This window comes from Hippoglossus stenolepis, chromosome 13, assembly GCF_022539355.2.
Source record: "Hippoglossus stenolepis isolate QCI-W04-F060 chromosome 13, HSTE1.2, whole genome shotgun sequence".
Lineage (NCBI taxonomy): Eukaryota > Metazoa > Chordata > Actinopteri > Pleuronectiformes > Pleuronectidae > Hippoglossus > Hippoglossus stenolepis.
This window is the reverse complement of record NC_061495.1, coordinates 3,706,582-3,731,430: the sequence shown is the minus strand read 5'-3', so window position 1 is coordinate 3,731,430 and position 24,849 is coordinate 3,706,582. Positions and strand designations below refer to the sequence as shown.

General features: G+C 44.5%; 1 protein-coding gene across 9 annotated transcripts in view; it reads right to left on the bottom strand.

Moving 5' to 3' along the window:
• Positions 1–24,849, bottom strand: part of tns1b (tensin 1b) — a 138,166-nt gene that overhangs the window by 34,035 nt on the left and 79,282 nt on the right. For 8 of the 9 annotated variants that reach the window (XM_035174866.2, XM_035174856.2, XM_035174858.2 and 5 more), the window contains 10 exons: positions 16,225–16,266; positions 10,417–10,466; positions 6,594–6,765; positions 6,024–6,074; positions 5,810–5,932; positions 4,167–4,231; positions 3,153–3,236; positions 2,633–2,745; positions 2,492–2,552; positions 894–969 (listed from right to left, as the gene is read on the bottom strand). In XM_035174866.2, coding sequence (XP_035030757.2) covers positions 894–969; positions 2,492–2,552; positions 2,633–2,745; positions 3,153–3,236; positions 4,167–4,231; positions 5,810–5,932; positions 6,024–6,074; positions 6,594–6,765; positions 10,417–10,466; positions 16,225–16,266 — 837 coding nt within the window. Of the gene's footprint in view, positions 1–893; positions 970–2,491; positions 2,553–2,632; positions 2,746–3,152; positions 3,237–4,166; positions 4,232–5,809; positions 5,933–6,023; positions 6,075–6,593; positions 6,766–10,416; positions 10,467–13,872; positions 14,216–16,224; positions 16,267–24,849 lie in introns of those variants that run through there. The other variant, XM_035174864.2, reaches the window with a different exon arrangement.

The following is a 24,849-nucleotide window of genomic DNA, read 5'->3' as shown; positions in this document are numbered from 1 at the left end:
CTCCGTGCCGAGCCCCCAGGACACCTCATGGATAACATTATGGTCCGAATGACGGCAGAAGCAGAGACCTTTTGCTGATCTGTGCAGTTGTTCTGCTAAAAATACATGCAAATATAAAGCAGGGGTACTTTACTGAGGATCTTTTTTTTTTACGCTCTGCTTTTATATATTTCCCTCAAAATGTGAAAAGAAGCCTTTTCCAAACTGATGTCATGTCTTATTAGGGCCGTGCTCCAAACGCTGTTGGAAAGCCCACAGCCATTTTGACATCATAGTTTCCAGGAAACGTATTGTGTGCTAATGAGGGTCTATAAACTGAGGTATAGGACCCGGCCAAGTGTCTTTCCCCTGCTTTTTATGGCCCTATTTTTTTTTTTTCTGTGAATGGATACTATAAACCGCTGCAGCACATGCATACAGTACATACACCCCGACGTCAGACTGGAAAAAACCAACAGGATTCCCTCAGTAAAAAAAAACTATAAAAATCTGTGCATCATCCGTGCAGATGCTCTCGTGGGCGTTCTGTGATAATCATCATTTAGCTCCCATTTTATCCTTCTGGTATAAGTAGGACAATAAACTTTCCCCTGTTATTGGTTTCACATGTGAGAACAAGAACAAAATCGGTGGCGGTGTGTCTCCAGTTTCTCGTTTCCTCGTTAAATTCACAGAATGCGACTGAAACAGCGGAGACGCTAAACCAGTATTTAACTCTGTCGTTAAGCTCTGGCTGCTGTGTGTTTGTGTGTGTGTGTGTGTGTGTGTGTGTGTGTGTGTGTGTGTGTGTGTGTGTGTGTGTGTGTGTGTGTGTGTGTGTGTGTGTGTGTGTGTGTGTGTGTGTGTGTGTGTGTGTGTGTGTGTGTGTGTGTGTGTGTTTGTGTTGGTCCTACCAGGATGTCCCCTTTCAGAAGAAGACCAGGTTCGATAGTGATGCAGATGCTTGTCTGGCTGTCGCCCTGAACATTACTGTGAAAGAGAAAGCAACATGTCAGATAAATCATCGGCCTTCATCATTATTACTATTATCACGATGAACATTGACACAGTGCTGCCCCAGTTCAGCTTTTTCTATTTGAAGTTACCTGTCTGGTTATAAGTAAGTGCACATGATCATCTGTATTGCTGCAAGTGTCCAACAGTGGCCATCCCAAAGTGTAAGAGTTGTGCGATTCTGGGCTAATTTGGGGTATTAGTGTCGACATGATTGTCTAAACTGGGAGAGTGGGATCAAAGGGTGGTGAGTGCTAATGGGGAGCATGTGAGAGAGAGTGGGGAGGAATGGGAATTTGGGGCTGGGAGGGTTCGACAGTCTGGAAGTGTACGAGCTCCGAATGTTTCACACTTGGTTGTTTTGTGCGCTGTAAAAGTGTTTATGGCACCGACACTGTTGTGAGAATGGACGTAGTAGAAACGGTTTCAAACCAGCGGGGTCTACTATTTACAGAAGCAACTCTGAAGCACTTAACAACTGCTCTGGGAAGAAGGTGGAGTCGAAAGCTGATCTAAGACATAACTTTATGGTAAAAGAAATGGATCAGAGGACTGTGTGTGTGCTGTAAAAGTTTGTTGTTTGCAGTAAGAAACCCACAGAGAATGATCACCTGACTTTGCAGTGTGTGTTCTGTGGCGTGTTGGAACCTCAGCTGTTTGCAGCAGGGACAAGTTCAGATAAATGTGTTGTTCACTATCTGCCCAGCACCAAGCAGCAGACAGGAAAAGACAGTAGAGTGTTGTACTTTGTGTTACAGCTGTTTTGTGCCTTTAACCTCATCTTCAAGTCAAGTTCTGCCTCAATCCGACAGGTATGGGTGGAATAATTCAAATCCGTTGAAGATATTATCCATTTATTATTGGAAACTGCAGGATCTGGACTTAGCATGTATGTTTTTCTGATACGATCCATCAGATTTTCATTATTCACCCCATGACAACCAGTGTATGTGTGGCCATGTAAATGTAGACTGTGCGCCTGTGTGTCCTCACCCAGCACAGCTCTCCCCTCCTATCCTCTCCTCTAAACCTCCCTTCTTCCCAAAACAACAACAGAAAGCCTCAGAATCCATTGTTTCCTGTCTGGCCCTGGGAACCAGCGGGGTCCTCTGGCAGGAAAAGCCTTCAGGCGTCCACACAGATGCCTGTCTGCCTGTTTCATTGGCTCTCCAGTCCCAAATAACACTAGGAGAGATTGCAGGATCTGAAGTAGGGAAACAAGAGCCTGCAGCTGGGGGAGGCTAGATTAATAAAATAATGTGAGTGTAAACTGGCAAGAGGGATGATGTGTGTGTGTGTGTGTGTGTGTGTGTGTGTGTGTGTGTGTGTGTGTGTGTGTGTGTGTGTGTGTGTGTGTGTGTGTGTGTTAGGGGGCAGGGGAGTTACAGGAGGGGCTATAAAGGGAAAATCAGGGTTTTTTATTATTGAGCCATTAGGAGCTTGCGATCCCTGGAATCTTGTAAAAGCATTCGAGTGCGAGAACGTTTTTAAGACTCACTAGATCCCAGATGTGTAGACGGGCTGCATGGCCTGGTAGATTTTGAGAAATGGACGACAACCTGGAACACGGAAAGTCAAAGATAAATGAGGTGCACGGAAAGGCTGACGTGTGAGTGAGTATCCGTGAGCGACATCTCACCTCCTTTGGACTCGAAGTTGGGGATCCCGTGCAGGATGACGTGGTGAAGAAACAAGGGTTTGTTGTTGATCTTGATGTGTCCGGAGAGCAGGCCGCTGAAGTACTCCACATACCTGAGGACATGGACATAATGATCGGTCCCTTTCCTTCAAATGATTTCTAATGTTTTCCAACAAAGGGATGAAAGTCTAAGCCTGTATTATTGTATTATTCTGCCCCCTAAACTCCCCCGCTACGAGAGGACCCCCCTCCAATAAATATCAAAACAAGCAGTCAACACCATGGTCAAGTATTTTCCATTTTGAAACTGCGGTGAACCAATGACAACATCACGAAATTCAGACCTTCTGGGTTTTCATGTGTCACGAGGAACCGGTCCCAACTAAACAGACAAATGTTTTCCAACCTGTTCCACTATCATCAAGTGGCCCCACGTGGATTCATACAGCTCGGGAATGTGTCAGTTCACTTCAGGGTCAAATCTTACTTTGAAAAAACAAGAAGTGAAGCAAAAACTGACCTTTTCTGCGATGGCTGACCCACAGGAAGCACTTTGTCCTCGTAAAAGCGCTTCATGGCGAACCGGTCCAGAGCCTGGTCGGCGCTGCATTCCAACAGAAAGGGTTTGGTAAGAACAACTGTCTTTCAAATCTACAGTGTCGGCAAATTTTACATGTACGACACCAAGTATGTGTGCAGCTTTATCACAGTTACGTAGCCGGACCACAGTATTATACACTAAACTGTTTTACAGCGTTATTAACGTCAGACATCACACTACAGACTGAAGATAGGCCTCTGTGGCGAGTGTCACTTTTGCTTCATGTTCTGGCTTCTTGCTGCCACTTCAGTTTTATAAATGGACTTCACCAAAGCTTCGAATTGACTTGTGGGATGATGGGATTACAGAGAGAAATCTAATTCTTTTTACAGAGAAGAGATGAGCATGTATTCATTTTCTTTCCCTGGCTAATTATCGCTGTTCTAAAAAAAAAAACAACAGGGAGTCATGCGCTCCTCTACTTGTTTGTGTTGGTTTACATCTCCTCAGTTTTTTCTAACCAAATGTTTTTCTATTTCGGTGAATCTAAAAACAAAAAGGAAAAAAAGGACGCTTGTGTGTATGATTTCAGTCTTATGATGCAGTGGTAGTTAACGCTAACTCATCGCTTTCTGCTCATAATTATCATATCAAATAGTTGTGTTTGGATTTCTCCAAATAAAAGTGTTGTTCTGCAGTCTCATGTTCCTCCTCCTCCTCTTCCTCCTCCTCCTCCTCATCCTCGTTCTGCTCAACACATCTCTGTCTGTTCCTCAGATGTGGGCTTTGGTCTTATGATGAACAATCTGGGTTTATCTAGTTTTCCTCTCATGCCTGCTCCTAATATATTCTACCCCCTTCTCTCTCGGTTTCTTTCCACTTCTAATTTTCTCTTTTCAATCGTTGTGCTTCCTCTCGCTCTCTTACTCTCAGACTGTCTTTACCCTTTTGCAAAGTGTACAGATAATCAGTGCCGGTGTATAAAAGACCTACCTTGCAGATATGTTGCTGTAATGCATGTAGGCGGCCACCACCACTCCAGTTCGGCCCCGGTTGCCCTGAAAAGACGTAAATCAACAGGTTTTTATCCAACAGGTTAATGCTGTGACAGGTTTTCAGTGTAATTGTACATTTTCTGTTGATGAAGTTACCGGGGGGGTAGCCCTGAAGTCATGTCGTTCTGGTTTAGTTTGAAATGCATTCATCCTATTCACGAAATCAGACGCACAATTGAGACCTGCAGCTTTTTTACAAAATAGTTTAATAGACTGACGTAACTCTAAAAGTGACCTCAACGTAACAAGAGCATGTTGACAAGTGGGATGATGTGAGAGGAGAAGGACGACTCACAGGAGACGGATTAAAACTGATTTAACCTCAGAGCCAAAGATATTCTGACTTTAACATCTTCGTACGGGTCCGTTATTAAAAAGACTAGACACTATATTTCCCATAATGCAGCATAATTGGATCTTTTTGTTTAACCCCCACATGCCCAGTGACCAAATTTTTCTGTTAAACATCTAAAATCCCCGAGCCCCAGCTGAGATAACCCGATGACATCATCAGGGTTATATTTTCAGGGACATTTTAATGGTGTTTTCACAGGTTGAAAATCAAGCCTCTCGTCAGCAGAGCTTTATGTGTAACACTGGTGGAATATCCCTTTAAAGACTGCTTACATTACCCAAGTGTATATATATGACTATACCTGTTATTTATATGGTCAAGAAATGACTGGCTGTCCAAGCATGTGTTACTATGGCAACAAACCAGTCTTGAATTCCATTCATTTTATCCATCAATCCATCTTTAAAACAAGGATGCCTGTGGAGAATAAGTGCGTTCCGCGTTATAAATACTGTGGCCACTTAAAACCAGCGCGGGGCGCAGTGGAAATGATTTGTTGATATGTGGAAACCCAACACGGCCCTGCTTCCTTAGTGACCACCACAACGTCTGAGCCTACGCTCTCATCACCAGCGTTGCTCAACTCCCAGGAAAACAACACCAGTCGTTATAGCAGCCGACTTGTTTGCAACCTCCCTGTGGGAACGTCCTGGAATGAGGCACGGAGGCTCAGGATCCCATGGTTGATTCTTGCCCGTTGCACAACACAATCAGGAACACCGTGGGGTTAACGTGAGAATGATGAGGTCGTGCATCTGGGACATCGGCCTAGCAGTTGTATTTGAAATACACTCTTTATGGTTTGTGTCAGCGTATGTGGGAGCCAGAGGAGTGCGGCTCGCCACAAGAGTATAATGTGTTGTAAGTAAGTTTAGGCAACAACAGGAAAATACTGGTCAGTCCAGGTTTTATGGCATTGTAAAGGGTAAAGGGGTAAATAAACTTAAACGGTCCTGATGAGTGGTGTGCCTGCCCTCCCTAATTTGTGTTTTCCTAACCCCCGTCCAGCACAGACCGACTCAAACAAGCACACAAAGACACACACACTCTCACACAAACACTCTGCCCTGAATGTCAGTGCTGCTCTCAGGGAGGACGTCATTACAGACACATAAAGAAAAGCTGCAGGGGGGGGCGGGTCCTCAGAAGAGCCTGAGAGCTCCCTCTACTGTCTGGAGACACGTGCTCCACTCCCACAGCATCCACTCGTCTCTAAGTTGTCTCACCTTGTTGTGTATGACCACCACGTTGTGGCTGTCCGCGGTCAGCCAAGTGTCCATGGCCTTGCAGATGCTGCAGATTTTGTCCAGGGCGGGAGCGTGGTGGTCCGGCCAGCCAAAGTCCAACACCTGAGGAGGAAGGAGACAGATCGGTAGTAACACACGACACACGAGGAGGAGAAGAAGAAGAGGAGAGAGGAAGAGGAGCTGTCGGGTTTACCTTTGGATTAAGTTGGCTGATGTCATAACGCTTCTCACTGAGGTTGAAGAGCTGAGGACGAGGTGAAAAAGAGAGAAAGAGGAGGAGAGATGTTTCAAGCCTGTGGGTCAGTCTTCACTTTTACAAATCATCATCATCCTTTGCACGTTTTTTAAAGAGCTGGGTCAGTAGCTGTGTGATGGTGGGAGCTAAGTTAGCTGATTATCTATCTGGAAGACATGAACACGAAGAACCGTTATTGTTCTTGTAATGCTGGGTAAATCCAGTTTTCTCTAATAAAGTTACTTTGAAAGGTTACATTTTTTGTATTTATATTTATAATTTGTTCCTCTTATGCATGAGGAAAGATACCCCCCAAGTTTAACAGATACATGTGTTCCAAAACCCCGGCGCTGTGTGAATGTGCATGTGGCTGGAAGTGAGGAAAAGCAGCTGACGATCGGCTGATCCGAGCAGCTGCGATGACTAAATGTTCCCGTCTGATCCTTCACGCTTTGCTTCATTCATTCTGAGGGTTGATTGCTCTATTGCCTCCAGGGTCGTCCAGATGTGTTTCGCAGGAAGCCGTACCAGGTAGTTGTGGCCGTGTTTGGAGCGCAGCATGGAGGCCACCTCCTGCAGGTTGGCGGTGTAGCTCTGCTCGTCCACGCTGCTGGGGAAGGAGACGGAGATGATCCTCTCGGTGATGTAGATCAGGTCCAGCTCGTAGCTCTCCTCCAGGGCCTGCAGCAGACTGGCGCTCCTGTCAGAGACACAGAGAAGCGGTTTCTCCTTCACTGCGGGTCACTTTCAAGACTCATGCACCAAACTGGGCGGTTTGGTGCATTTCAGTGGCCCCGCTGTGCAGAAACAAAACAACTGCTGGACAGCGAGAGATAGAAGAATTTAATACTCAGTCATGCAGCACATGTGATTTCTACACACGCGACCGTGTTTACCAGAACAGCTGGTGTGTGCTCGCTTAAACCAGAACAAAAGGCCTAGATTTAACAACTGCACATTTTTCTGGGAGGCAGTTTTTTATTTAATTTCTATTCAAGTTAATTATTTGCTTATTAATTGCCCATCTTTTTTCTAGCTGTGTCTGTATCACGCATCTTAACAGAGGCCAACATTTCTCATTTACCATGACTCAGTTAAAAGTGATAGATACTCTTCTCTTTCATATTTCATATTATAAATATATAATTCATAAATATGACTATATCCTCTGCTGGAAGTGTTAAATACAGGTGATGCCTTTTCTATTGTTTTTCTTTGTAATCTATGTTCTTAATTTTATTTTGTTCAGTGAAAGACAATTTTCCACATTGTGGATAATAAAGTTTAGCCTAACCTAACTTAACCTAAACTAACCGATCCTATTCTAACGTAACATAACCTAATTCATTCATTCTTTTTATAGAAAACCTTCAAATCCCAGATGACCTGATGGCTGAACCACACGGGCGCATACACCCTGAGCAGCAGGTCTGTTTCCTATCTCTGCTTCACTCTATTATCACATAAAGACTTAAAATGCCCTCGAAAAACCCTCAGAAGTCCCTTAAACCCAGAACCTGACACACTGCTTCCATTTCAACACCCTTCTCCCACTTTAGGAGCGTTTCTCTAAGTGTCCCCGTGGGTCTTGTCCTTTTCAAGACTTCATTCCCACATGTCTGCAGAGACAGTGAGGATATGAAGAGAGGGGAATAACCAAACACAGAGGGTGAGAAGAAGAGGTTAAGGGGGGGAGGGAGGGTGTCTGGACCCTCAGCGCCCAGTCTGCAGCATATTTCCCACATTTGTCAGCGGTGAGTAGCCCCTAAAGGAAATTGCTCATATGTCTGGGAGGGAGGATCGGCTCGGCCCCGCCATGCAAACACTGTAACCTGCTCTGTAACTGTACATCTGGACCCACTCAAAACATGCTTACTGAATATTATCCATGACTGCAGATAGAGGGAGAAACCGATACGCCGCACATGTTCTCTTTCATGTGCCACGATTAATATCTAACTTTTACATTCAGCTGAAGAACGTGTTTTCTTATGTTGTGGAATTGGCAAAAAAACATTTGACTTTGTTTTCATTGTTCCGTCAACCTGAATCTCTCTGGTGTGTTCTCTCTCTCTTTGTTTCTTGACATTTCTCTTCCTCGTCTGTTCCTCTCTCAGCCTCGCTCTTTCCATTCTCCTGTCCATCTCTGCATATGTATAAATCCTTTGCCTCTGGGTGCAGCCTGGGCCAACACAGACCAGTGGCTTGGTGCTGTTCCAGATCCGCCAGCATGTGCTGGCCGGCTGAGCTCCAACCTGCTCCACGTCGGCTGAAGAGATGAAGCGATTTGCCCTTTTTTTCTGCAGATCGCATTTGACGAATGATGCATTATCTCATCACGCTCAATTTGAGCTGCAGTGATCTCCTTGGAGCATTTGGACAAACACCAACTGTGAAGCAGGAATGTTTTATCAGGAAACCTGAGACAGAAGGCCCGGGAAGAAATCCTGCCCAGATATTTCTAACAAAAGAGAATATTTCATAGTAATAAAGAGAAACAACTAAGACTTTCTCTCTACCGTTTAAAACGCTGATCCAGGGTTGTGATCAAACCCGTTTCTGATGGGTGAATACCAACAGTTTCTCATGAGGCTTTATTGCTATGAATTAGATATTTATCAAACAAACGCACGACTTTATGATTATTTTCAGCCCAAACACCTTGTGTGAATTGTCAGTTTGGATTTGAGTAACTCCCTCTACACTGTATATTCACCTTTTCTACTGCGTACAACAGCTGAGTAATGTGGAAGTTATTGCTCCGGGTGACAAACCCACAGAGAATTATCACCCAACTCTCACAGTCCGAGCTTTCAGCCCCCTTTTTTTTTTTTATTGATTTTGACTTTCCAGCCCACAACAAGTTTATAAAGATGAATAAAATGTCACAGTTGTGTTTACAGCTTGTTGTGCTGCCGCTAAATGGCCAAAGAAAGATTTGATGCAGTTTGAAGGCAACACTCTGCAAAACCAAATCTTAAATCCGAGGTTTATTCTTAATGATGTTACGTCCTCTCGTCAAAAAATAACATTAACAACATCTGGCTTACAAACAGTAAATATTTGTTCCCAGATGTATTCTTTGGAGCTGAGATGTAGAAATTTAATGTAACTTCACCTCTTAACAAGGATCAAGTCTAAACCCTCTCTCAGTGTTCCCAGACATTCATTTGAAAGGACAACGTATAAAGGTCCACATTTCAAAACATAAGAATTTATGATGCAAGATTCGTGAAGTCTAACGCCCTGTTGCACACTTTATTAAATAACCCTTTGCCTGACGAAGTATATTCCTCTGAAATATGTTATTCAGCCTGACTGGATCTAACGGTTTGATTGGACTTCATTCAGCCTCGGTTTTACATAAGAGACAACCAATCACATGACTGTGCTGCTGCTGAGCTTTAACACGACTCTAACTGAGTGTAATCCAATTCACTGGATGAACTCACACGTAGTTTGTGTACATGATGTTTTTATGAGCTCTTCACTTTACTCTGAGCAGATCAAACTGTCACTCAAGGCTGAGCGCGGCGCTCCGACGTGAACTGCTGCGGGGTCAGGTTTTACAGATTAATTACACAACTGGCAACATCTGTGGCTCCCTGGGGACCGAGGTGAGCGGGGTCGACACCAAATATATTTTTGTCCAGCAAAGCAGTGTGAGTTCCAGGTCAATGGAAGGGCATGTTGCTTTAATTGTGCCTCTGATAAGACATTTTAAAAAACAGCAAATATCCTCTGACATCCATACTTTTATTTTAAATATTGAATATTTCAGGCGGAATTTGAGAGAGGATGGAAAAGGTTTGTTTGGTTTTCTTTTCCAACTCCATTGTCTTTCAGAACTTTTGGCAAAGAGAGGAGAGGAGAGGAGAGGAGAGGAGAGGAGAGGAGAGGAGAGGAGAAGAGAGGAGAGAGAGAAGAGAAGAGAGAAGAGAGAGAGAGAGGAGAGGAGAGGAGAGGAGAAGAGAAGAGAAGAGAAGAGAAGAGAAGAGAGGAGAAGAGAAGAGAAGAAAGAGAGAAGAAAGAGAAGAAGAAAGAGAAAGAGAGAAGAGAGAAGAGAGAGAGAGGAGAGAGAGGAGAAGAGAGGAGAGGAGAAGAGAAGAGAGGAGAAGAGAAGAGAAGAGAAGAGAAGAGAGGAGAAGAGAAGAGAGAGAAGAGAAGAGAGGAGAAGAGAAGAGAAGAGAAGAGAAGAGAGGAGAGGAGAGGAGAGGAGAAGAGAAGAGAAGAGAAGAGAAGAGAAGAGAAGAGAAGAGAAGAGAAGAGAAGAGAAGAGAAGAGAAGAGAAGAGAAGAGAAGAGAAGAGAAGAGAGGAGAGGAGAGGAGAGGAGAGGAGAAGAGCTTCTACCTTGATGGTCGGCGCCGTGACTCCATGCTCTTTGTGGATTTTGTTGAGCCCTGAAAAACACAAAGAAAAACACCAGAGCTTCATCATTGGCACAATATTCAATCACGAGAGTGGAACTGAGTAGAGCACAAACCTCCACCAAGAACCAACTGGCCCCTTAACTTCAATGAAGCTCGACCAATTTGCACACACTTATAAGCAGATCTCTAAATATGCCAGATCTTTTAAATGTAGATCTCTGAATTAGTTCTAATTTTGAAAGGTGTATAAAGGTGACAAACAATTCCTGAATCCAAATGTGTAAAGACTCTATCTTGGCTCATACAAAATCTGTGAAATATGGTGAGATAGACAACAAGTCATGATGTTTGTCCCTCAACAGAACTTTTGTTTTATGTTTTATCAAGACTTACATGTAATATAATAAAGTACAATAAAACGTAAAGTGCATACCTTCCCCTAGAGCTAACAGTCGCCTTATATTTAATCAAGCTACACCAAAAAACACTTTGATTGGCGTCTCCACACGGGTTCAGTCTTGTTTCTGTTGTTGAATCTGAAGAGTTTGAAATTTGGCAGATCACTAAATGAAATAAATAGGTTTCTGGAGGTTTTGATGTTTTATTCCGGAGTCGTGAAAGTCATGCCGAGTGCGTGGGAACTGTTTGACAGAGCGGGACTCAGTTCAGCTGCACTGAGCCTGGAGCTAAACTCATTTATGACCCAACTTGCTCCAATGCTTCTAATACAACAGGAACCCTTCACTAAACCCACAGAGACGAATTCTGATCATTGCTCCACGCCACATTTTAATGCACTTTACCCACAATGCACAGAATGTGCAGTGAACCTCGGGATGCGGCGTCTTACACGAAGCCGCGCAGCGCCGTGTGAGCACCCTGCCCTCGCAGAGGAAGTGTGGCTGAAGGTGATCGACTGTGTTTGGCTCCACTGAGCCCGGCCTGACTTGCCTCCCCCTCAGACCAGCTCGAGGAGGGGGGGGGGTCAAAGGCCATGTGGACTTGTTCACTCGCCTGTGGTGTTTGGGTCACATGCACGCAGGAGGGGGCTGTTATCCATCATGATCCATTAGATCAGACTGGTTGGCTAACCACCAGTGTCAAGAGCGCCGCTCGCTATGCGTGGAAGAGTTTCAGCCCGCGCTGCTCTCCTGAGTCTGTCAGTGTACAACATGTGTGAGTGGTTAAATATGTGAGTGTTAATGAGTCAATTAAAGCAGTTAAATCTAAATATCAAATAAGCCCAATAATCTAAATCTTTAGTTTTGGGTTTTATATCAGAAATTCTTCAGTTGTGATATGTTATCATTTTGTGGATTTTTGTCAGAGCGACACATGGCGCTGCCTGAAGAGTAAAAGGTTTGTGGATCAAGTCGAGACCGAAGTCCAGTAATTGCAAACAGACGAGATTATCTTCACTAATGTCTGGGTGGGGCGACAGGGAGGCTATTTAAACTGCTGCTGTGGTCGTATCTGGCCCCATGTAGAACTGCCTGTGTTTGGGGGGGGGAAGCAAAGTCAGACCCTCTGTTACGAGGAGGTTCCCTGATGCTGGATTTCAACTATAATTGGATCAAGTGTTGGGTAAAGAGGTGCAAGCTTTTGATCCAAATTGTGTGAACTAGTGCAGCGCGCGTTCTAAACCTTTAATTTAATTGTCTTCAGAATTTGTCCTTGTCATTAGTGAGTCCTCCTCAATTAGTTCTACAGTATTCTCTCACTTTTTATTGTTTGTGTGCTGGATGTCGTGAGCAGAGCTTTTTGTAAACAGTCTATGGTGCAGAGTGAAGTTTGTGTTCATCCTACCTGGTTTATCTGCAGGGAAGATTTGATTGTCAATGTTTTTTATCTAATAAGAAACTGAATTTGCTTTATTACTGTTCACATGTGTGGTTTATAAATATGTTTGAGTGATTTACTGAATTTCAAACTGAATTAAATTCAGTTGGCTATTTCCGACACAATCTTCAGGCCCAAGTTCACAACTTTTCATTTAAAAAATAAAAGCTTTGTAATTCAGCTCGATATAAAGCAACGAAACAAACGTGCTTCTACTTTAAGGACAACTTGCTAGAAGTGATTCTATGAATGTTGCTGCCATGACGGGGATCAGCTGCACTTCATCAGGCAACTCACGTTACACAAGTGTGAAGTCAATAAGATGAATGGTTCTGGAGTGTGTTCCACATTCAGACAGATCGTGGAATTCGTAGGTCGATGAACACATATGAGACATTTACTATTTAGATCATGTTTCCCAGGGTTATTTTCTTTTCCCACTTCAACAAAGCCATATGCACTTTCTCCCATTATCTCCCATGAGTCTGTTCTTGGACTTAGATGACACGAACCAAATCCCACCCCCCCACATTTCTGTCTTTGTTTTGGCCTAAACATGCGAGTGGGTTGCAAGGGGCCATAAAGTTCACTGAGTATAACTAGAGTATAACTAAAGGATTAAAAAGACGAGTCCGGAGACAGAGCATGAGGACGCCCGAGAGCTGCCGGACGTCTTATTGTGCATCAGCAAACAAAACCTTTAAGGTTATCGTGTTTGAGAAATGCCGGTGAAGAGATACCGAGATGATCTGGTGCCACCAGCTGAGCCAGCACACACGTAGAAAATAGCAGCATCTTAATTAGAGACTGGAAGAGTTCAGGAGGAGCTGAAGTGAACCCACACTTTGTCTCTTCACATTACTCTGAGTTGTTGTGCTCTGGACTTAGAGTGCAACCATACGAGCAAGTGAAAAAAGCATCGCAACAAAGCTGGAGTCAGAAATAAGACAGTAACTTTCCCTGTGGTCACGCAGATGTTTTTGTCATTAAAAGAAGTGAAAGACATTATGTTCAAGTTTAAACTCTGAAGCGTCACACTGCCCTGAATCATGAGATAAGTTTCTATTTTTAAATACGAGCCACAACAAGCAACAGAGGAAAATCATGAATCATATTTGTCTCGGGTTCAGATCAGTAATCGAGAGCAGTGGACACAACTTTAGAGACATAAGCTCCTGAACACCTCGCAGTCCGCATCCTAAAGCCTGCTTCTCTCCTCTGAGAACTTGCAATGGGTGGGAGGAGGGGGGAGGTAGCGGGTGAGGAGGGGGTGGGAACTGGAGTGGGGGGTCCCGCGGGCCTGTTTCCAGATGAAAACCATCTGGGGAGGTTGACTTTACAAGCAGGCCGTACAAATTAACCATCTGAGAGAGAGAACGAGGGAGGGGGGAGGGAGGGAAGGCAGAAGAAGTTGGGGGCTGGTAGAAATCGAGAGAGAGAAACTTTTTCTATGGCAGAAAAAAATACAAAGCAGCGAAAGGAGCGCAAAGAGAAAAGTAGAAGCTACACGACCCGTGACGACTAGTTTCCAGGGGGGACCCCTCCGGTCATGAGGCTCCACATCCATTCATCCATCCATCCTCCACTTTCGTCCTACCGTCCTGAAAAGGTAACCCGTACTCCATCGCCATGCCCCCCTCAGCGAGGAGAGCCGCCTTCTCAGAGACCCTCCCCGGTTCATCTCTGCAGAGCTCCCTGCGTCAGCTCACTGCTCCGTGTCCGGCAGTGAAGCTTCTCCTGGGAAACCTCTCCCTTTCTTCCTCTGACAGCGGAGGAGGAGAAGCGGAAGAAGAAGACGACGAAGACGAAGAAAAACAAAAACAACCGGGGGGCTCTATTTTGGGCCGTTGCCTGCCGTGGGCCACTTCATGCTCCCGCTCAGACCAGTCTCCTCCACAGCGCTCCTCGTATAGTCCCTCTGTCCACTCCCTCTCTTCTCTCTCTCTCTCTCTCTCCTTCTTTCCCTCTCCGTCTCCTGGGTGTGCTGCCCCCCCCCTCTCTCTCTCTCACTCTGCCTCCCATCACGTTATCTCTCACCCTCGAAGTCAACTTTTCCCTCTCTCCTCCCCCCCCCATGTACGGATCTAAATCTGCATCTGCCAACCCGTTCTGACCCTTTAGGCAAACGTGGGGTTTGATGCATGTTTGTACACACAAACACGTGCACATACACAATCAGGAAACTGTAGCTCTACACAACTTTACATCTAAAATCAAGTCTGACCAACATCCTGACTCTGTAAAGGGAGTTTTTAAGTGTATATCAAATCGACTGTGACTTTAAAAATAGTTTCCTTTGCACAGTTGACTTCACACAAAACATGTACAAGTTATTTCTATTTGGCATTTTCTCACGTTTCTGTTCTAAATTCGACATGTGGATGAATCATCAGACCAACCACTGTGTGAGGGAGGTCCATCCCAGAAAAGTTAATTTATTACTATTTATTGTGTTGCTTCGTTAACTGACCACCCTCCGACGTCGATGCTTATCAACAGAGTAAACCAGTATGCACCAGTGGAGAAATCCGAGACGCAGCAGCAGCCGACCACAGCAGCAGAGTAGAGTCCGAACCAGCGGAGCAAGAGGGACTCATGTAGTCATAAGACAAATCTTTTTGATGCTCCGAGGCGATGAGGCGTGGCGCATATCTCCCAGACGTCACAGTGTAACCACACTGCAAATGCCCATGACCAGACAGTAGCAGCTGCATGCCCCCCCGCCCCACACACACACACACACACACACACACCAACATATGCATATAAACTCTGCCCTGCATAATGTCCAGACGTGATCGGAGTTAAGGTGCAGACCACAATTACAACTTGAGAGGAAAAGCTGGACAGTGAGACGTGAGACTGCAACACTTGTCTCAAGTGAGGCTCCTGTCTACAAGTCTGTGTTCTTCTTGTTCTACAATGTAGGAGAAACCAAAGAAATAACAAAGGAAATGTCACACACACACACACACACACACACACACACACACACACACACACACACACACACACACACACACACACACACACACACACTGGTGCTTATGTGTTTATTTTGGTCCTTGTGGAGAAAGTGGGAACTTGGCTTTGGGTGGTAACTCTAAATACTCGAGCTTTCCTTTCCCAGACAAAACACAACTCACAGGAAGTTGTGTCACGGACAACGAGAGCCAAGTGAGTCCAAGCCCAAACATGTATGTTCTAATTTTCTCAGTGTGTTGACATGCACACACTGTGTCGATGAAAAACTATTGTATATCATTTTAATCATTATTTCCAAAACAATAATGTTGTTGTTAACATGTAAATGTTGAGATCTGTCTTTTCGGAGCAGAGGAAGATGCTGGCTGTGATATTTATTGCCAAGCTTGTATACTTATGCTCAATGAAATCAAAATTATATGTTGAGTTTGGATGATATAAACCAATAAATGTCCAATGTTGAATATTCAATTTCAGTTTGATACTCTGTGAAACATTTGCATCCAGACCTTAAACCTCCACCTGCACATCTGAGTGCACGACCAGAGGCACAAACTGAAAACTTTGCATCACATTGTGAAATCATTGAGCCCCGTCTGGTTTGTAATGACACAATTTGAGTTCCAGGCAGTTTCATCAGTCAGTCATCATCAAGTAACACTGAGCAGCAAACAGCTTCGTATGCCAAACTAACTGTAGACACTAAAATAATGATTTGTAGATTCTGCAACTGTAAAAGCTGATCTCTAAAGAATATTGAGCTATTTGAAATGTCACTTGAAGTCAAAGTAGAAGAAGCTGTGGTTTACGACAGTTGGATATTTCTGTCACTAAGTAATACCTTTTCCCACATCAAACATTATCTGTGGCGGGGGTTACAGAGGCAGATGAATGGGCTCCTTCAGCCCAGCAAGCGAGAGGTCAGTGAGTGAAATGTAGAAAGAAGAACAAAGTTGACGCTCACCATGGTGTCTACATGTTTGAGAGGGAGGTCACTGCTCGGCGCCTGTTCACAAAAGACAAAGACAGAAGGAGACAGAAGGTGAGATCAGTACCTGCAACACTTCATACCTCAAACTCTCACCACTATATGTCGTGTCACGCCATCTCATGTCGTCCTGTCTCATCTCGTGTTGTGTTAACGCTGCACTCGGCACCATTCTTTGCCCTAATGTGGCCGGCAGCGGAGTGGGGCTCCACCTTGAAAGCGTGGGACCATCCATAACCTCTCTGTGCAAATATTTACGCAAAGAGACAGCTCTGCTTCCATTAGCCAGGACCAGAGAGCCCATCCGTGGAGCTCGTCTCTCTTTCAACGCCATATACAGCTATGGACGGAGAGAGAGGGAGAGAGGAGCAGGCCAACAGAGACAGATGTGGGGGGGGGGAGAGAGAGAGAAAAGGGACAGATCGGGACACCGAGCGAGAAGGAGGGAGAAAGGGATGAAAAGGGGGAATACAGAGGGAGGGGAAGGGACATAAAAGCAGAAGGGAAGGTCGGCTCTAGAGGGAGAAAGATGAAAGCACGAGACAACGTTTCCTGGTGGGGAGCAGAAGAAAAAAGCATCAGAGAGAGATCCATGATGTCATGAGCTTGTGTGGGCTCGGCCAACCTCAGGCCGACACACACAGATGTTACGTCCTGAATGAAGCAGAAACCTCCAGTGTGAGCAGCGTCGCACACACCAGGCTTCACTGTGTGGAGCCGAGAAGGAGTATATATGTCTGAGGGCACTTTTATTTATAGAAACACAACTGTACATTGTACACAGCAAATTACAGCATCCTGAATGACAGGGCTGCACTGAGACTGTAATTCAGCCCTGGACTCGGGGATGGAGTGGCCAACTGTTGGTATTGTTTTCCACCGAACATGCCCTGATCTTCTCTCTGTACCACAAACACAGGAGGGAAACTCAGTGTCGTTGAGCCTGTCAGATTCCAACAAAGATGAGGGTCAGTCCAAATTGGGTACTGCTCATATCACCCCTCAATATTGAAAGTTGGTCTGGTCCTAGCGGAACTTTCTGGTATATGTCTGCACCTAGGGCTAAGAGTTAATATCAATATCATGAATATTTCAAACCTTTACCTTTCAGTGTTTAAATAGTGTCTCTTTTACTTCAGAGCAAATCAAACAAACACAAAGTAAACTTCAAGTCCTGTGTCCTAATAACTTCTGATTACTGATGGTGTTTATCGTTGATGTGTAATGTGAATCTTTGTCACACGCTGAATTGATTCCATCCATGAACCAGATTTTACCAATACTGACTAAAAACAGCCTTTATATTTTCATTATGTTCAGAAATATGTTTAAAATGTTTTAAAGAGGTTTATAGCCACCAAAATGAGATATACAAAATTACTGGTAAGATATGAAACAAAAACAGTCTTCATAGTTTCTATGGATGAACTATTAAAAATTCAAAAGAGGATTTAAAGCTCAAGTTATTTGAAAACAGGAAAATATTAAGACTGATATTAAGGGTAAGTCTGATTCTATCCTATACCTCTATTCTATTCTATAGTTTAGGGCCTGTGTAGGACCCATTCGTTCTCACAGGGGACAAATATCTTTAAAATTGGGTCATAAGTGAGCAGTGTCATTTCTAAAAAAAACAAAAATTGCTGGGTAACTTTGATGCTTACTCAAAAAAGAGTAAATGTGTTGGGGACTAACTTCATCAGCAGATCAGTGCTCACTTAGTGACCTGGTGAAGTAATGAAGAGACGTGTCACAGTGCAGCTAATTGATTTGTTTGGAGCTCTGTGGTGCAGAATAATGAGACATATCAGGCTCTGCACAGACAGACAGGACACATGGGACCAGTCCATTGTTCACTTTGGTCTTTTCATTAGATGCAGTGAGAAATACAGATCACCACATAACAGCTACACAACAGAACAACCGGAGAGTTAAAGTGTTAAAGTGTTGTGTAGAGCAGAGAGCGAGTGGACTGTCCCAGACTGAGAGGCAGTGACACCACGGATGCTCTGCTTCCGCACAAAGCTCCAGTGGAACATAAACAGTAAATGCAAAGGGTAAATTATAGCCTGGGTGAGCAGGCCCCAGAATACAGAGTGTAAAAGACCAGACTAAACCACCAGGGAGGAGTGAGGAACCCAAGAATAATCCAATACCAACCCACCACAGGTAAAGAGCAAAGCGGGTGTCGTTCGTTGTTTGACACAGAGACCTACACGTTCTCTCTCCGCCCGGCAGGTGTGTGTTTTTGTGTTGTTGTCGTACATCCGACATATGGAAGACAGCAGCGCTGCCTCCAGGAATGAAGCGAGCGGAAACAGCAGGCTGATTTCTGAGGCTCAGACGGTGGATGTTCCGAGGCCACAGTTTGCAGCCGCAGGCATTTTCACACAAATAGAGCCTATTGTGCGAACGCCAGGGAAAAGACACACAGACACAAACAGTTCTGACATGTGCGTTTCCTCCGCTTTGTGCAATTGCAGCCAGGTGTTTGTGTGTGTGTGTGTTTGTGTGTAACAACTAATTTAGAACGCATGAGAAAGACGGGGAAGTTGTTCATCAGCACAGAGGCTGCTCGTGATATCAAATACTTATTTCTAGAGCCAGAACGAGGCTTTGATTTGATAAACAGTATATTTCACTGACTGGAATGATTAAATGGTTTAAATCAGCAGGACATCAACTTTCCTAACCGTGAATCTGTTGTGTCATCCAAGAGAACCAGAACTGTGTTCGGAGTAGAGATGGAGAACTGTGTTTACGTGCAGCCGGAGGAGTTTCAGGCAGCACTAAATCTAAAGTGCTTAATTAGAAACTGGACCGTGGCAGATGTTTAAACACTCCAGAATCCAGAATCATCATTATATGCAGAATCTTGCAACTTGATGAACATCACTGTTGCCACGCAGCCACTTATAGCCGGATTATAGCCGACTCTAAAAACACCAGGACGATCACAAACATAATTTATAAAAGAAAGAAAAAGTACAGACGAATAAAAAGAATCATTGTTCTGTAATCAAGAGCTCTGCACAGCTGAGGACACAAACCTCATGGTCCCAATTCACTTGTGATAATGCATATTATACATTATATTACTCCCAATTGTGGGTAATGCTTAGATTGTTTTAAAAATAAATGTTATAATGATAATATCCATAGTGTAAAATCTGATTTCCTGAGTTCCTGGAAACATCCCGAGCTCAGAGTCATCCCCTCCGAGTCAGCTGAGCGTCATGTTGCATCTGTTCTCGCAGCAGCAGCTGAATACAGGCTGTTGATCTGTGGCGGTGAAACACACGGAGATGAAATGTTGCTGATGAAATGTTGCTTCTCAGGAAATCGAGTTCACAGAGCGACAGCACTCTGGGAGTGTTGCTGTTAATCATCGCTCATCATCATCATCAACCAACCTGCTCGTCTGTTTTTAAAGCTGCTGCCGGTGGTCTCCTGATCATGTGATGTGTGCTACCGAGTCCAGATTAGTCTATAAAAGTTCTTATTCTCATAACTCTGTCCAATCATTTGTACCAGTTATTAAAAACACTGAACTCGCGGTGGGTAACTGCACAATCGCTGCAGTGAAGAACAAGCAACAGAGAGAATTCCACACCCGAACAGTTTTATTTTACTTCAGCGGTTCGCACTCTCGACCAATGACTCATACCAACGTTACTGAAGTATTTCCTGAAGCGGTCCCTGGCTCATTCTCTTATGTAGAGAGGTGCAGGATGTTATTGTTAGAGACTTCAGATGTAATGGAACTCCATGTAAACCCAGTCTCTTCATCCATACATGGACATCACAGCTCAATCTATATATATTCTATATATAGATTTTGGAGCAGATCCAGATAAACGGGCGGATCCAGGAATTCTTTTTACTTTCTTTAACATGGCAAGTTAACTATGGTGGAGGTATCTGCTGTCTAAACAAATACCAGCGATACTAGTCTGCAATACATCGAAATAAACTAGGTGGGCCCAGTGACACATGTGACATAGGAATGACTTCCAAAAAACTACAAAAACAAAACGTGTACAACACGGGACTGAACCTTTAAGAGCCTCGGCTGGACAGTAGACGCCTCTTCCAGGGCACAACACACAGTTTATTCACAGACGAGCACTAATCACCTGCCACAGGACGGCGTTTCAGAGCCACCTGCTTTGTTACTCGTGCTCCAGTGTCCTTCTTCAAACCGTCACGAGAAGAACGAACAGGAGGGGCGACCTGTGACGCAGCCTCGTGCCCGTCTCCTGCCCGCACCGCACATCACAGTGTGTAACTTTCACCCGCAGCTCTTCATCGCAACATGTGCTTTGTTTCACATGAGCACAGAGGCTCCTTTGACCAATTTACCAAATTATAGCCCGCTCTTTTGGGAAAAGCAGAGGAAGCGAGCATGCTGGGAGTCCCCCCCCCCCCTCCTCCTCCTTGAATGCTGGGGTTAAACGTAGCCCAAAGCAGTGCCTCCTGGGAAATAACCCAGGGCTAAATATATAGCTGTGCATCTTTAGAGCTTAAGACACAGCCCAGTGCGGACGGCAGAGTGGTTCAGATCACCACTTTGGGTGTGTGGGTGCTGGTGTGAGACAAGGAGAGAGAGAGAGGGAGTGTGTGTGTGTGTGTGTGTGTGTGTGTGTGTGTGTGTGTGTGTGTGTGTGTGTGTGTGTGTGTGTGTGTGTGTGTGTGTGTGTGTGTGTGTGTGTGTGTGTGTGTGTGTGTGTGTGTGTGTGTGTGTGTGTGTGAAAGGAAACAGACAGCGCTGATTGTGACTGTTGAAATGATTCAGTGTTTACGTTCAGGCAGTGAGGTCAGCTCTGCAATAGTGTGTGTGTGGTTGTGTGGTTGTGTGTGCGCATGTCTATATATAGTTATGAGGGCCAATTTTGGTTCAGTACCATCATTGTGAGGACATTTTTGGCCGGGCCTCACAAATTCAAAGGGCAGTTTGAGGGTTAAAACCCGGTTTTAGGGTTAGAATTAGATTTATGTGAGGGTGAGGGGCTAGGGAATGATTACGTGTCATCACAACCATAGAGAGACAAGTGTGTGTGTGTGTGTGTGTGTGTGTGTGTGTGTGTGTGTGTGTGTGTGTGTGTGTGTGTGTGTGTGTGTGTGTGTGTGTGTGTGTGTGTGTGTGTGTGTGTGTGTGTGAGACAGAGAGAGTGTGAAAAAGAAAGAGAAAGAAAGAGAAAGAGGGCGTTCATGTTGCTACACTGAACTGTATATGATTTTCAGTTGTTGCCCTCAGCATCTCTGGCCTCACATGGGAAGGCTGCTGTGTGTGTGTGTGTGTGTGTGTGTGTGTGTGTGTGTGTGTGTGTGTGTGTGTGTGTGTGTGTGTGTGTGTGTGTGTGTGTGTGTGTGTGTGTGTGAGTCAGACCAAAGGTGTGTGTCGAGCCATACCCCCTCTCTCCCCCTCTCTTTCTGGACGGCCTCGTACACCGAGAGTGCGACTGCTTTCTTTGGAGACTGTAAAGAACACACACCATCTGGACTGGCAGCCGTGTGGCTACGCACCCGCTCTACTCCTATGTTTACACTGCAGTTGGACGTGGGCCCGCACGGCGAGCCGAGCGGCCTCAGACATGCCTCGGTGTGCTTGTGTTTCGACTAAGCTGCTGGAGTGATGCATTCCTTCACTTTGATGAGAAACTATGCAGCTTGCAACGAGCAAATCGCAGTTCACCTTCAGTTTCCCTGAGGTGAGTGCATGCAGTGGTGGAATGTAAAAGAAAAAAAAAATCATTAATGCTTGTTGGTTCTTTTTAGGGTTTCTTTCTTTCTTTCTTTCTTTATAGGGTTAAAATGTTGAGAAGTTAACATGTTGCCCTAAATCTAGAAACTTTGTAAGACTCTCTGATTGTTGTGGGACATTGGTCCATTGTGTCTGACATGATCCATCACTGTGGGTGAGGGACACTGACAGATACCGACACAGGACACCTGCAAGGGCTGCTGTGTCAAATAGTGCCTTCTAGTGGTAATAAACACAAACTGCAGGCCTACACACAGTCAGCGTGATGACAGGTCACCTGAGTCTTCAGTCCTGTTATTCCTCACAACATAACAGTCAAATAACTGATCCCCTTCCAAAGATCCCCACCTGTAGACACAGCACCTCACACACAAACACAATCACACACAAACGCACAACAAGGCCAGGGCCGTAAGAAGTCCGTCACAGTAAAAAGAACCGCGACAAATGGTGGATGCCTCAATATGAAGAATATATAAAAACCTCAGAATCAGTGTAATAAGACAAGAAATTAAGATGTTGAATAACTGGAGAAGAAATTAAAAGTTTTCAATCACCAGGTCTCAGCTTATTGTTTTACTTTGTACACATTGGAAAGAGAAACACAACCAAATGACAAAGAGCAGTTTTATCATGTTAGATTATTTAGCCAATTTCTCTTCGTATATATGTTTTTGACCATATCTAACAACATGGCAATAACAGACAAAATCACATGAACAATAATGACAGTGATTCTCAAAAGCAAAAACCTGTTCTCCACTGTTACACGTTAGATTTGACAAAACTTTGAAAACCGTTTTTTTTGTTTTTAATCAGAATTTAATTGAAATTATTCACCTGGACAACTGAGTTTTGTAAAAAAAATAAAAAATCAATAAACTAGAACGATCATCTTCATAAAATGTCCCCAAAGACTGGAAAACAATATTCATTTATGGTCAAGCCCTACCACTTCAAACACACACACACACACACACACACACACACACACACACACACACACACACACACACACACACACACACACACACACACACACACACACACACACACACACACACACACACACACACACACACACACACACACACACAGCTGTTAGTCTCTCATGCTCTGTGCTCCTTCATCTGCAGCGTTCACACAGCCATGTCCCAGAAATGTAAACATACTGTAGTGGTGCAGAGGGAGGGGCTGCGCAGGCCTGTGTTCCTCCACGGTTACAGTTTGTACGTGTGTGTGTGTGTGTGTGTGTTTGTTCCCGTTCCCATCCCCTCGGGGTAGTGGATGCCAGGAATCCCTCAGGACCAGAGGAAAAGCAAAGTGGACCGCCCCCGCTGTGGGAAAAACCCCTGAGCCGTCTGCGACCCCAAACCACCTCTGACTTCCCCGTGTTTCTCACCCCGCCCGTCCCTGCTCTTACTGATACGGACCGGCCGCTCTGTTATGCAACCAAACGCCTCCGCCAACGTGTGAGAGAGGACGGAGCCTCTAAAGGCATCCGCCAAGTATTTTTACTCCTTCAGGATGTGTGTATGTGTGGAGGGGGTCTACACAACCACACCCACATGTGTACGGACACACACACACACACACACACACACACATTACACACACACACACACACACACGCAAACATTACCTATGAGTTACTTTCCTTCCTCCACTCTTTATACTTACATGTCCAAATATGGTAATAACATAGAAACATCATGACAATAATCTTGCTATTGAACTTCAACATGCATGTGAAAGTATGAGATGTTCTGTAAATGCAATAAAGTTCTATAATAACAAAGCATGTGTGTTATTTAATGTCAGGGCTTTTTATAAATGCCTTTACAAACAGGATTCAAATGACTGTCTGGTGGATTACTTGTTATACTGGGTAGGAGTTGACAGTCTGTGCTGGGCTGATGGGGATGTCATGTTCAGAGCTACTGGGAGTCGAACCAGAATGTCCGCAGTGTGTTCACGTCATTCTGAATCTAACTGATATTTGTTACCACACTAAATAACTAAAACTCCAGCTGGGGAAGCATTTATTTCTATTTCCTCAACAACAACTCTTCCAATCAACTTCAAAATTGGCGGGTGAATTGCTCAAGTTTTTTGGATGAGCCTGCCGACTTCAAACATTGTGTTTTACTTGTTATTTGACATGAAGAAAAAATCTGGAATTGCATGATGAGGACAGGGCAGCACCCGGGACATGCCAGAGTTTTAAGACACGTGGAAGTCAACTGTGCTCATGCTGTTATCTTTCTGTTAAGGACAGGAGTTTATATGGGTGGGTATCACAAAGCTTCTCTGAAATTGCGAAAGTCTCGACCCTCTTCCAAGCAAACTCCTCTTCTATTCAGAGAAACAGCCGAAGCGGCCAAAGGAAACCATAGCACAACACAAGGATGATGGACAGAAGGAGGAGGATGTTGGCATCTGATAACCGGCAGTTACTGAAGTCTGGAGAGACTGACACTGACATAAAGAACCAGGGCTGAGGGAGACCACAGGCAGAACGGATGTTTCTTCATACTGTACTTTCTAACACTGGTTAGAACACTGGTAAGAAAGTCAATTGCAGCTGAGCAGACAAGTCCACGATGATAATAGGTCGTAGTGATTGTTTTGCCTCCTGTAACTGCAACATCTTGGTGGGAATGACTTCGTAAAACTGGAGTTTACAAGCCACAGTAAACTAAAACAACCCGGTTTTTACCACGTCAATTACGAGTGTGTTCATTATTCAATGTTTAGATTAAGAATGAGAACTGGAACTGTGGGTTTCTTAGGACTTAAAGACGTAAACTTCCTTTTTTACAAACTACACTTCAACA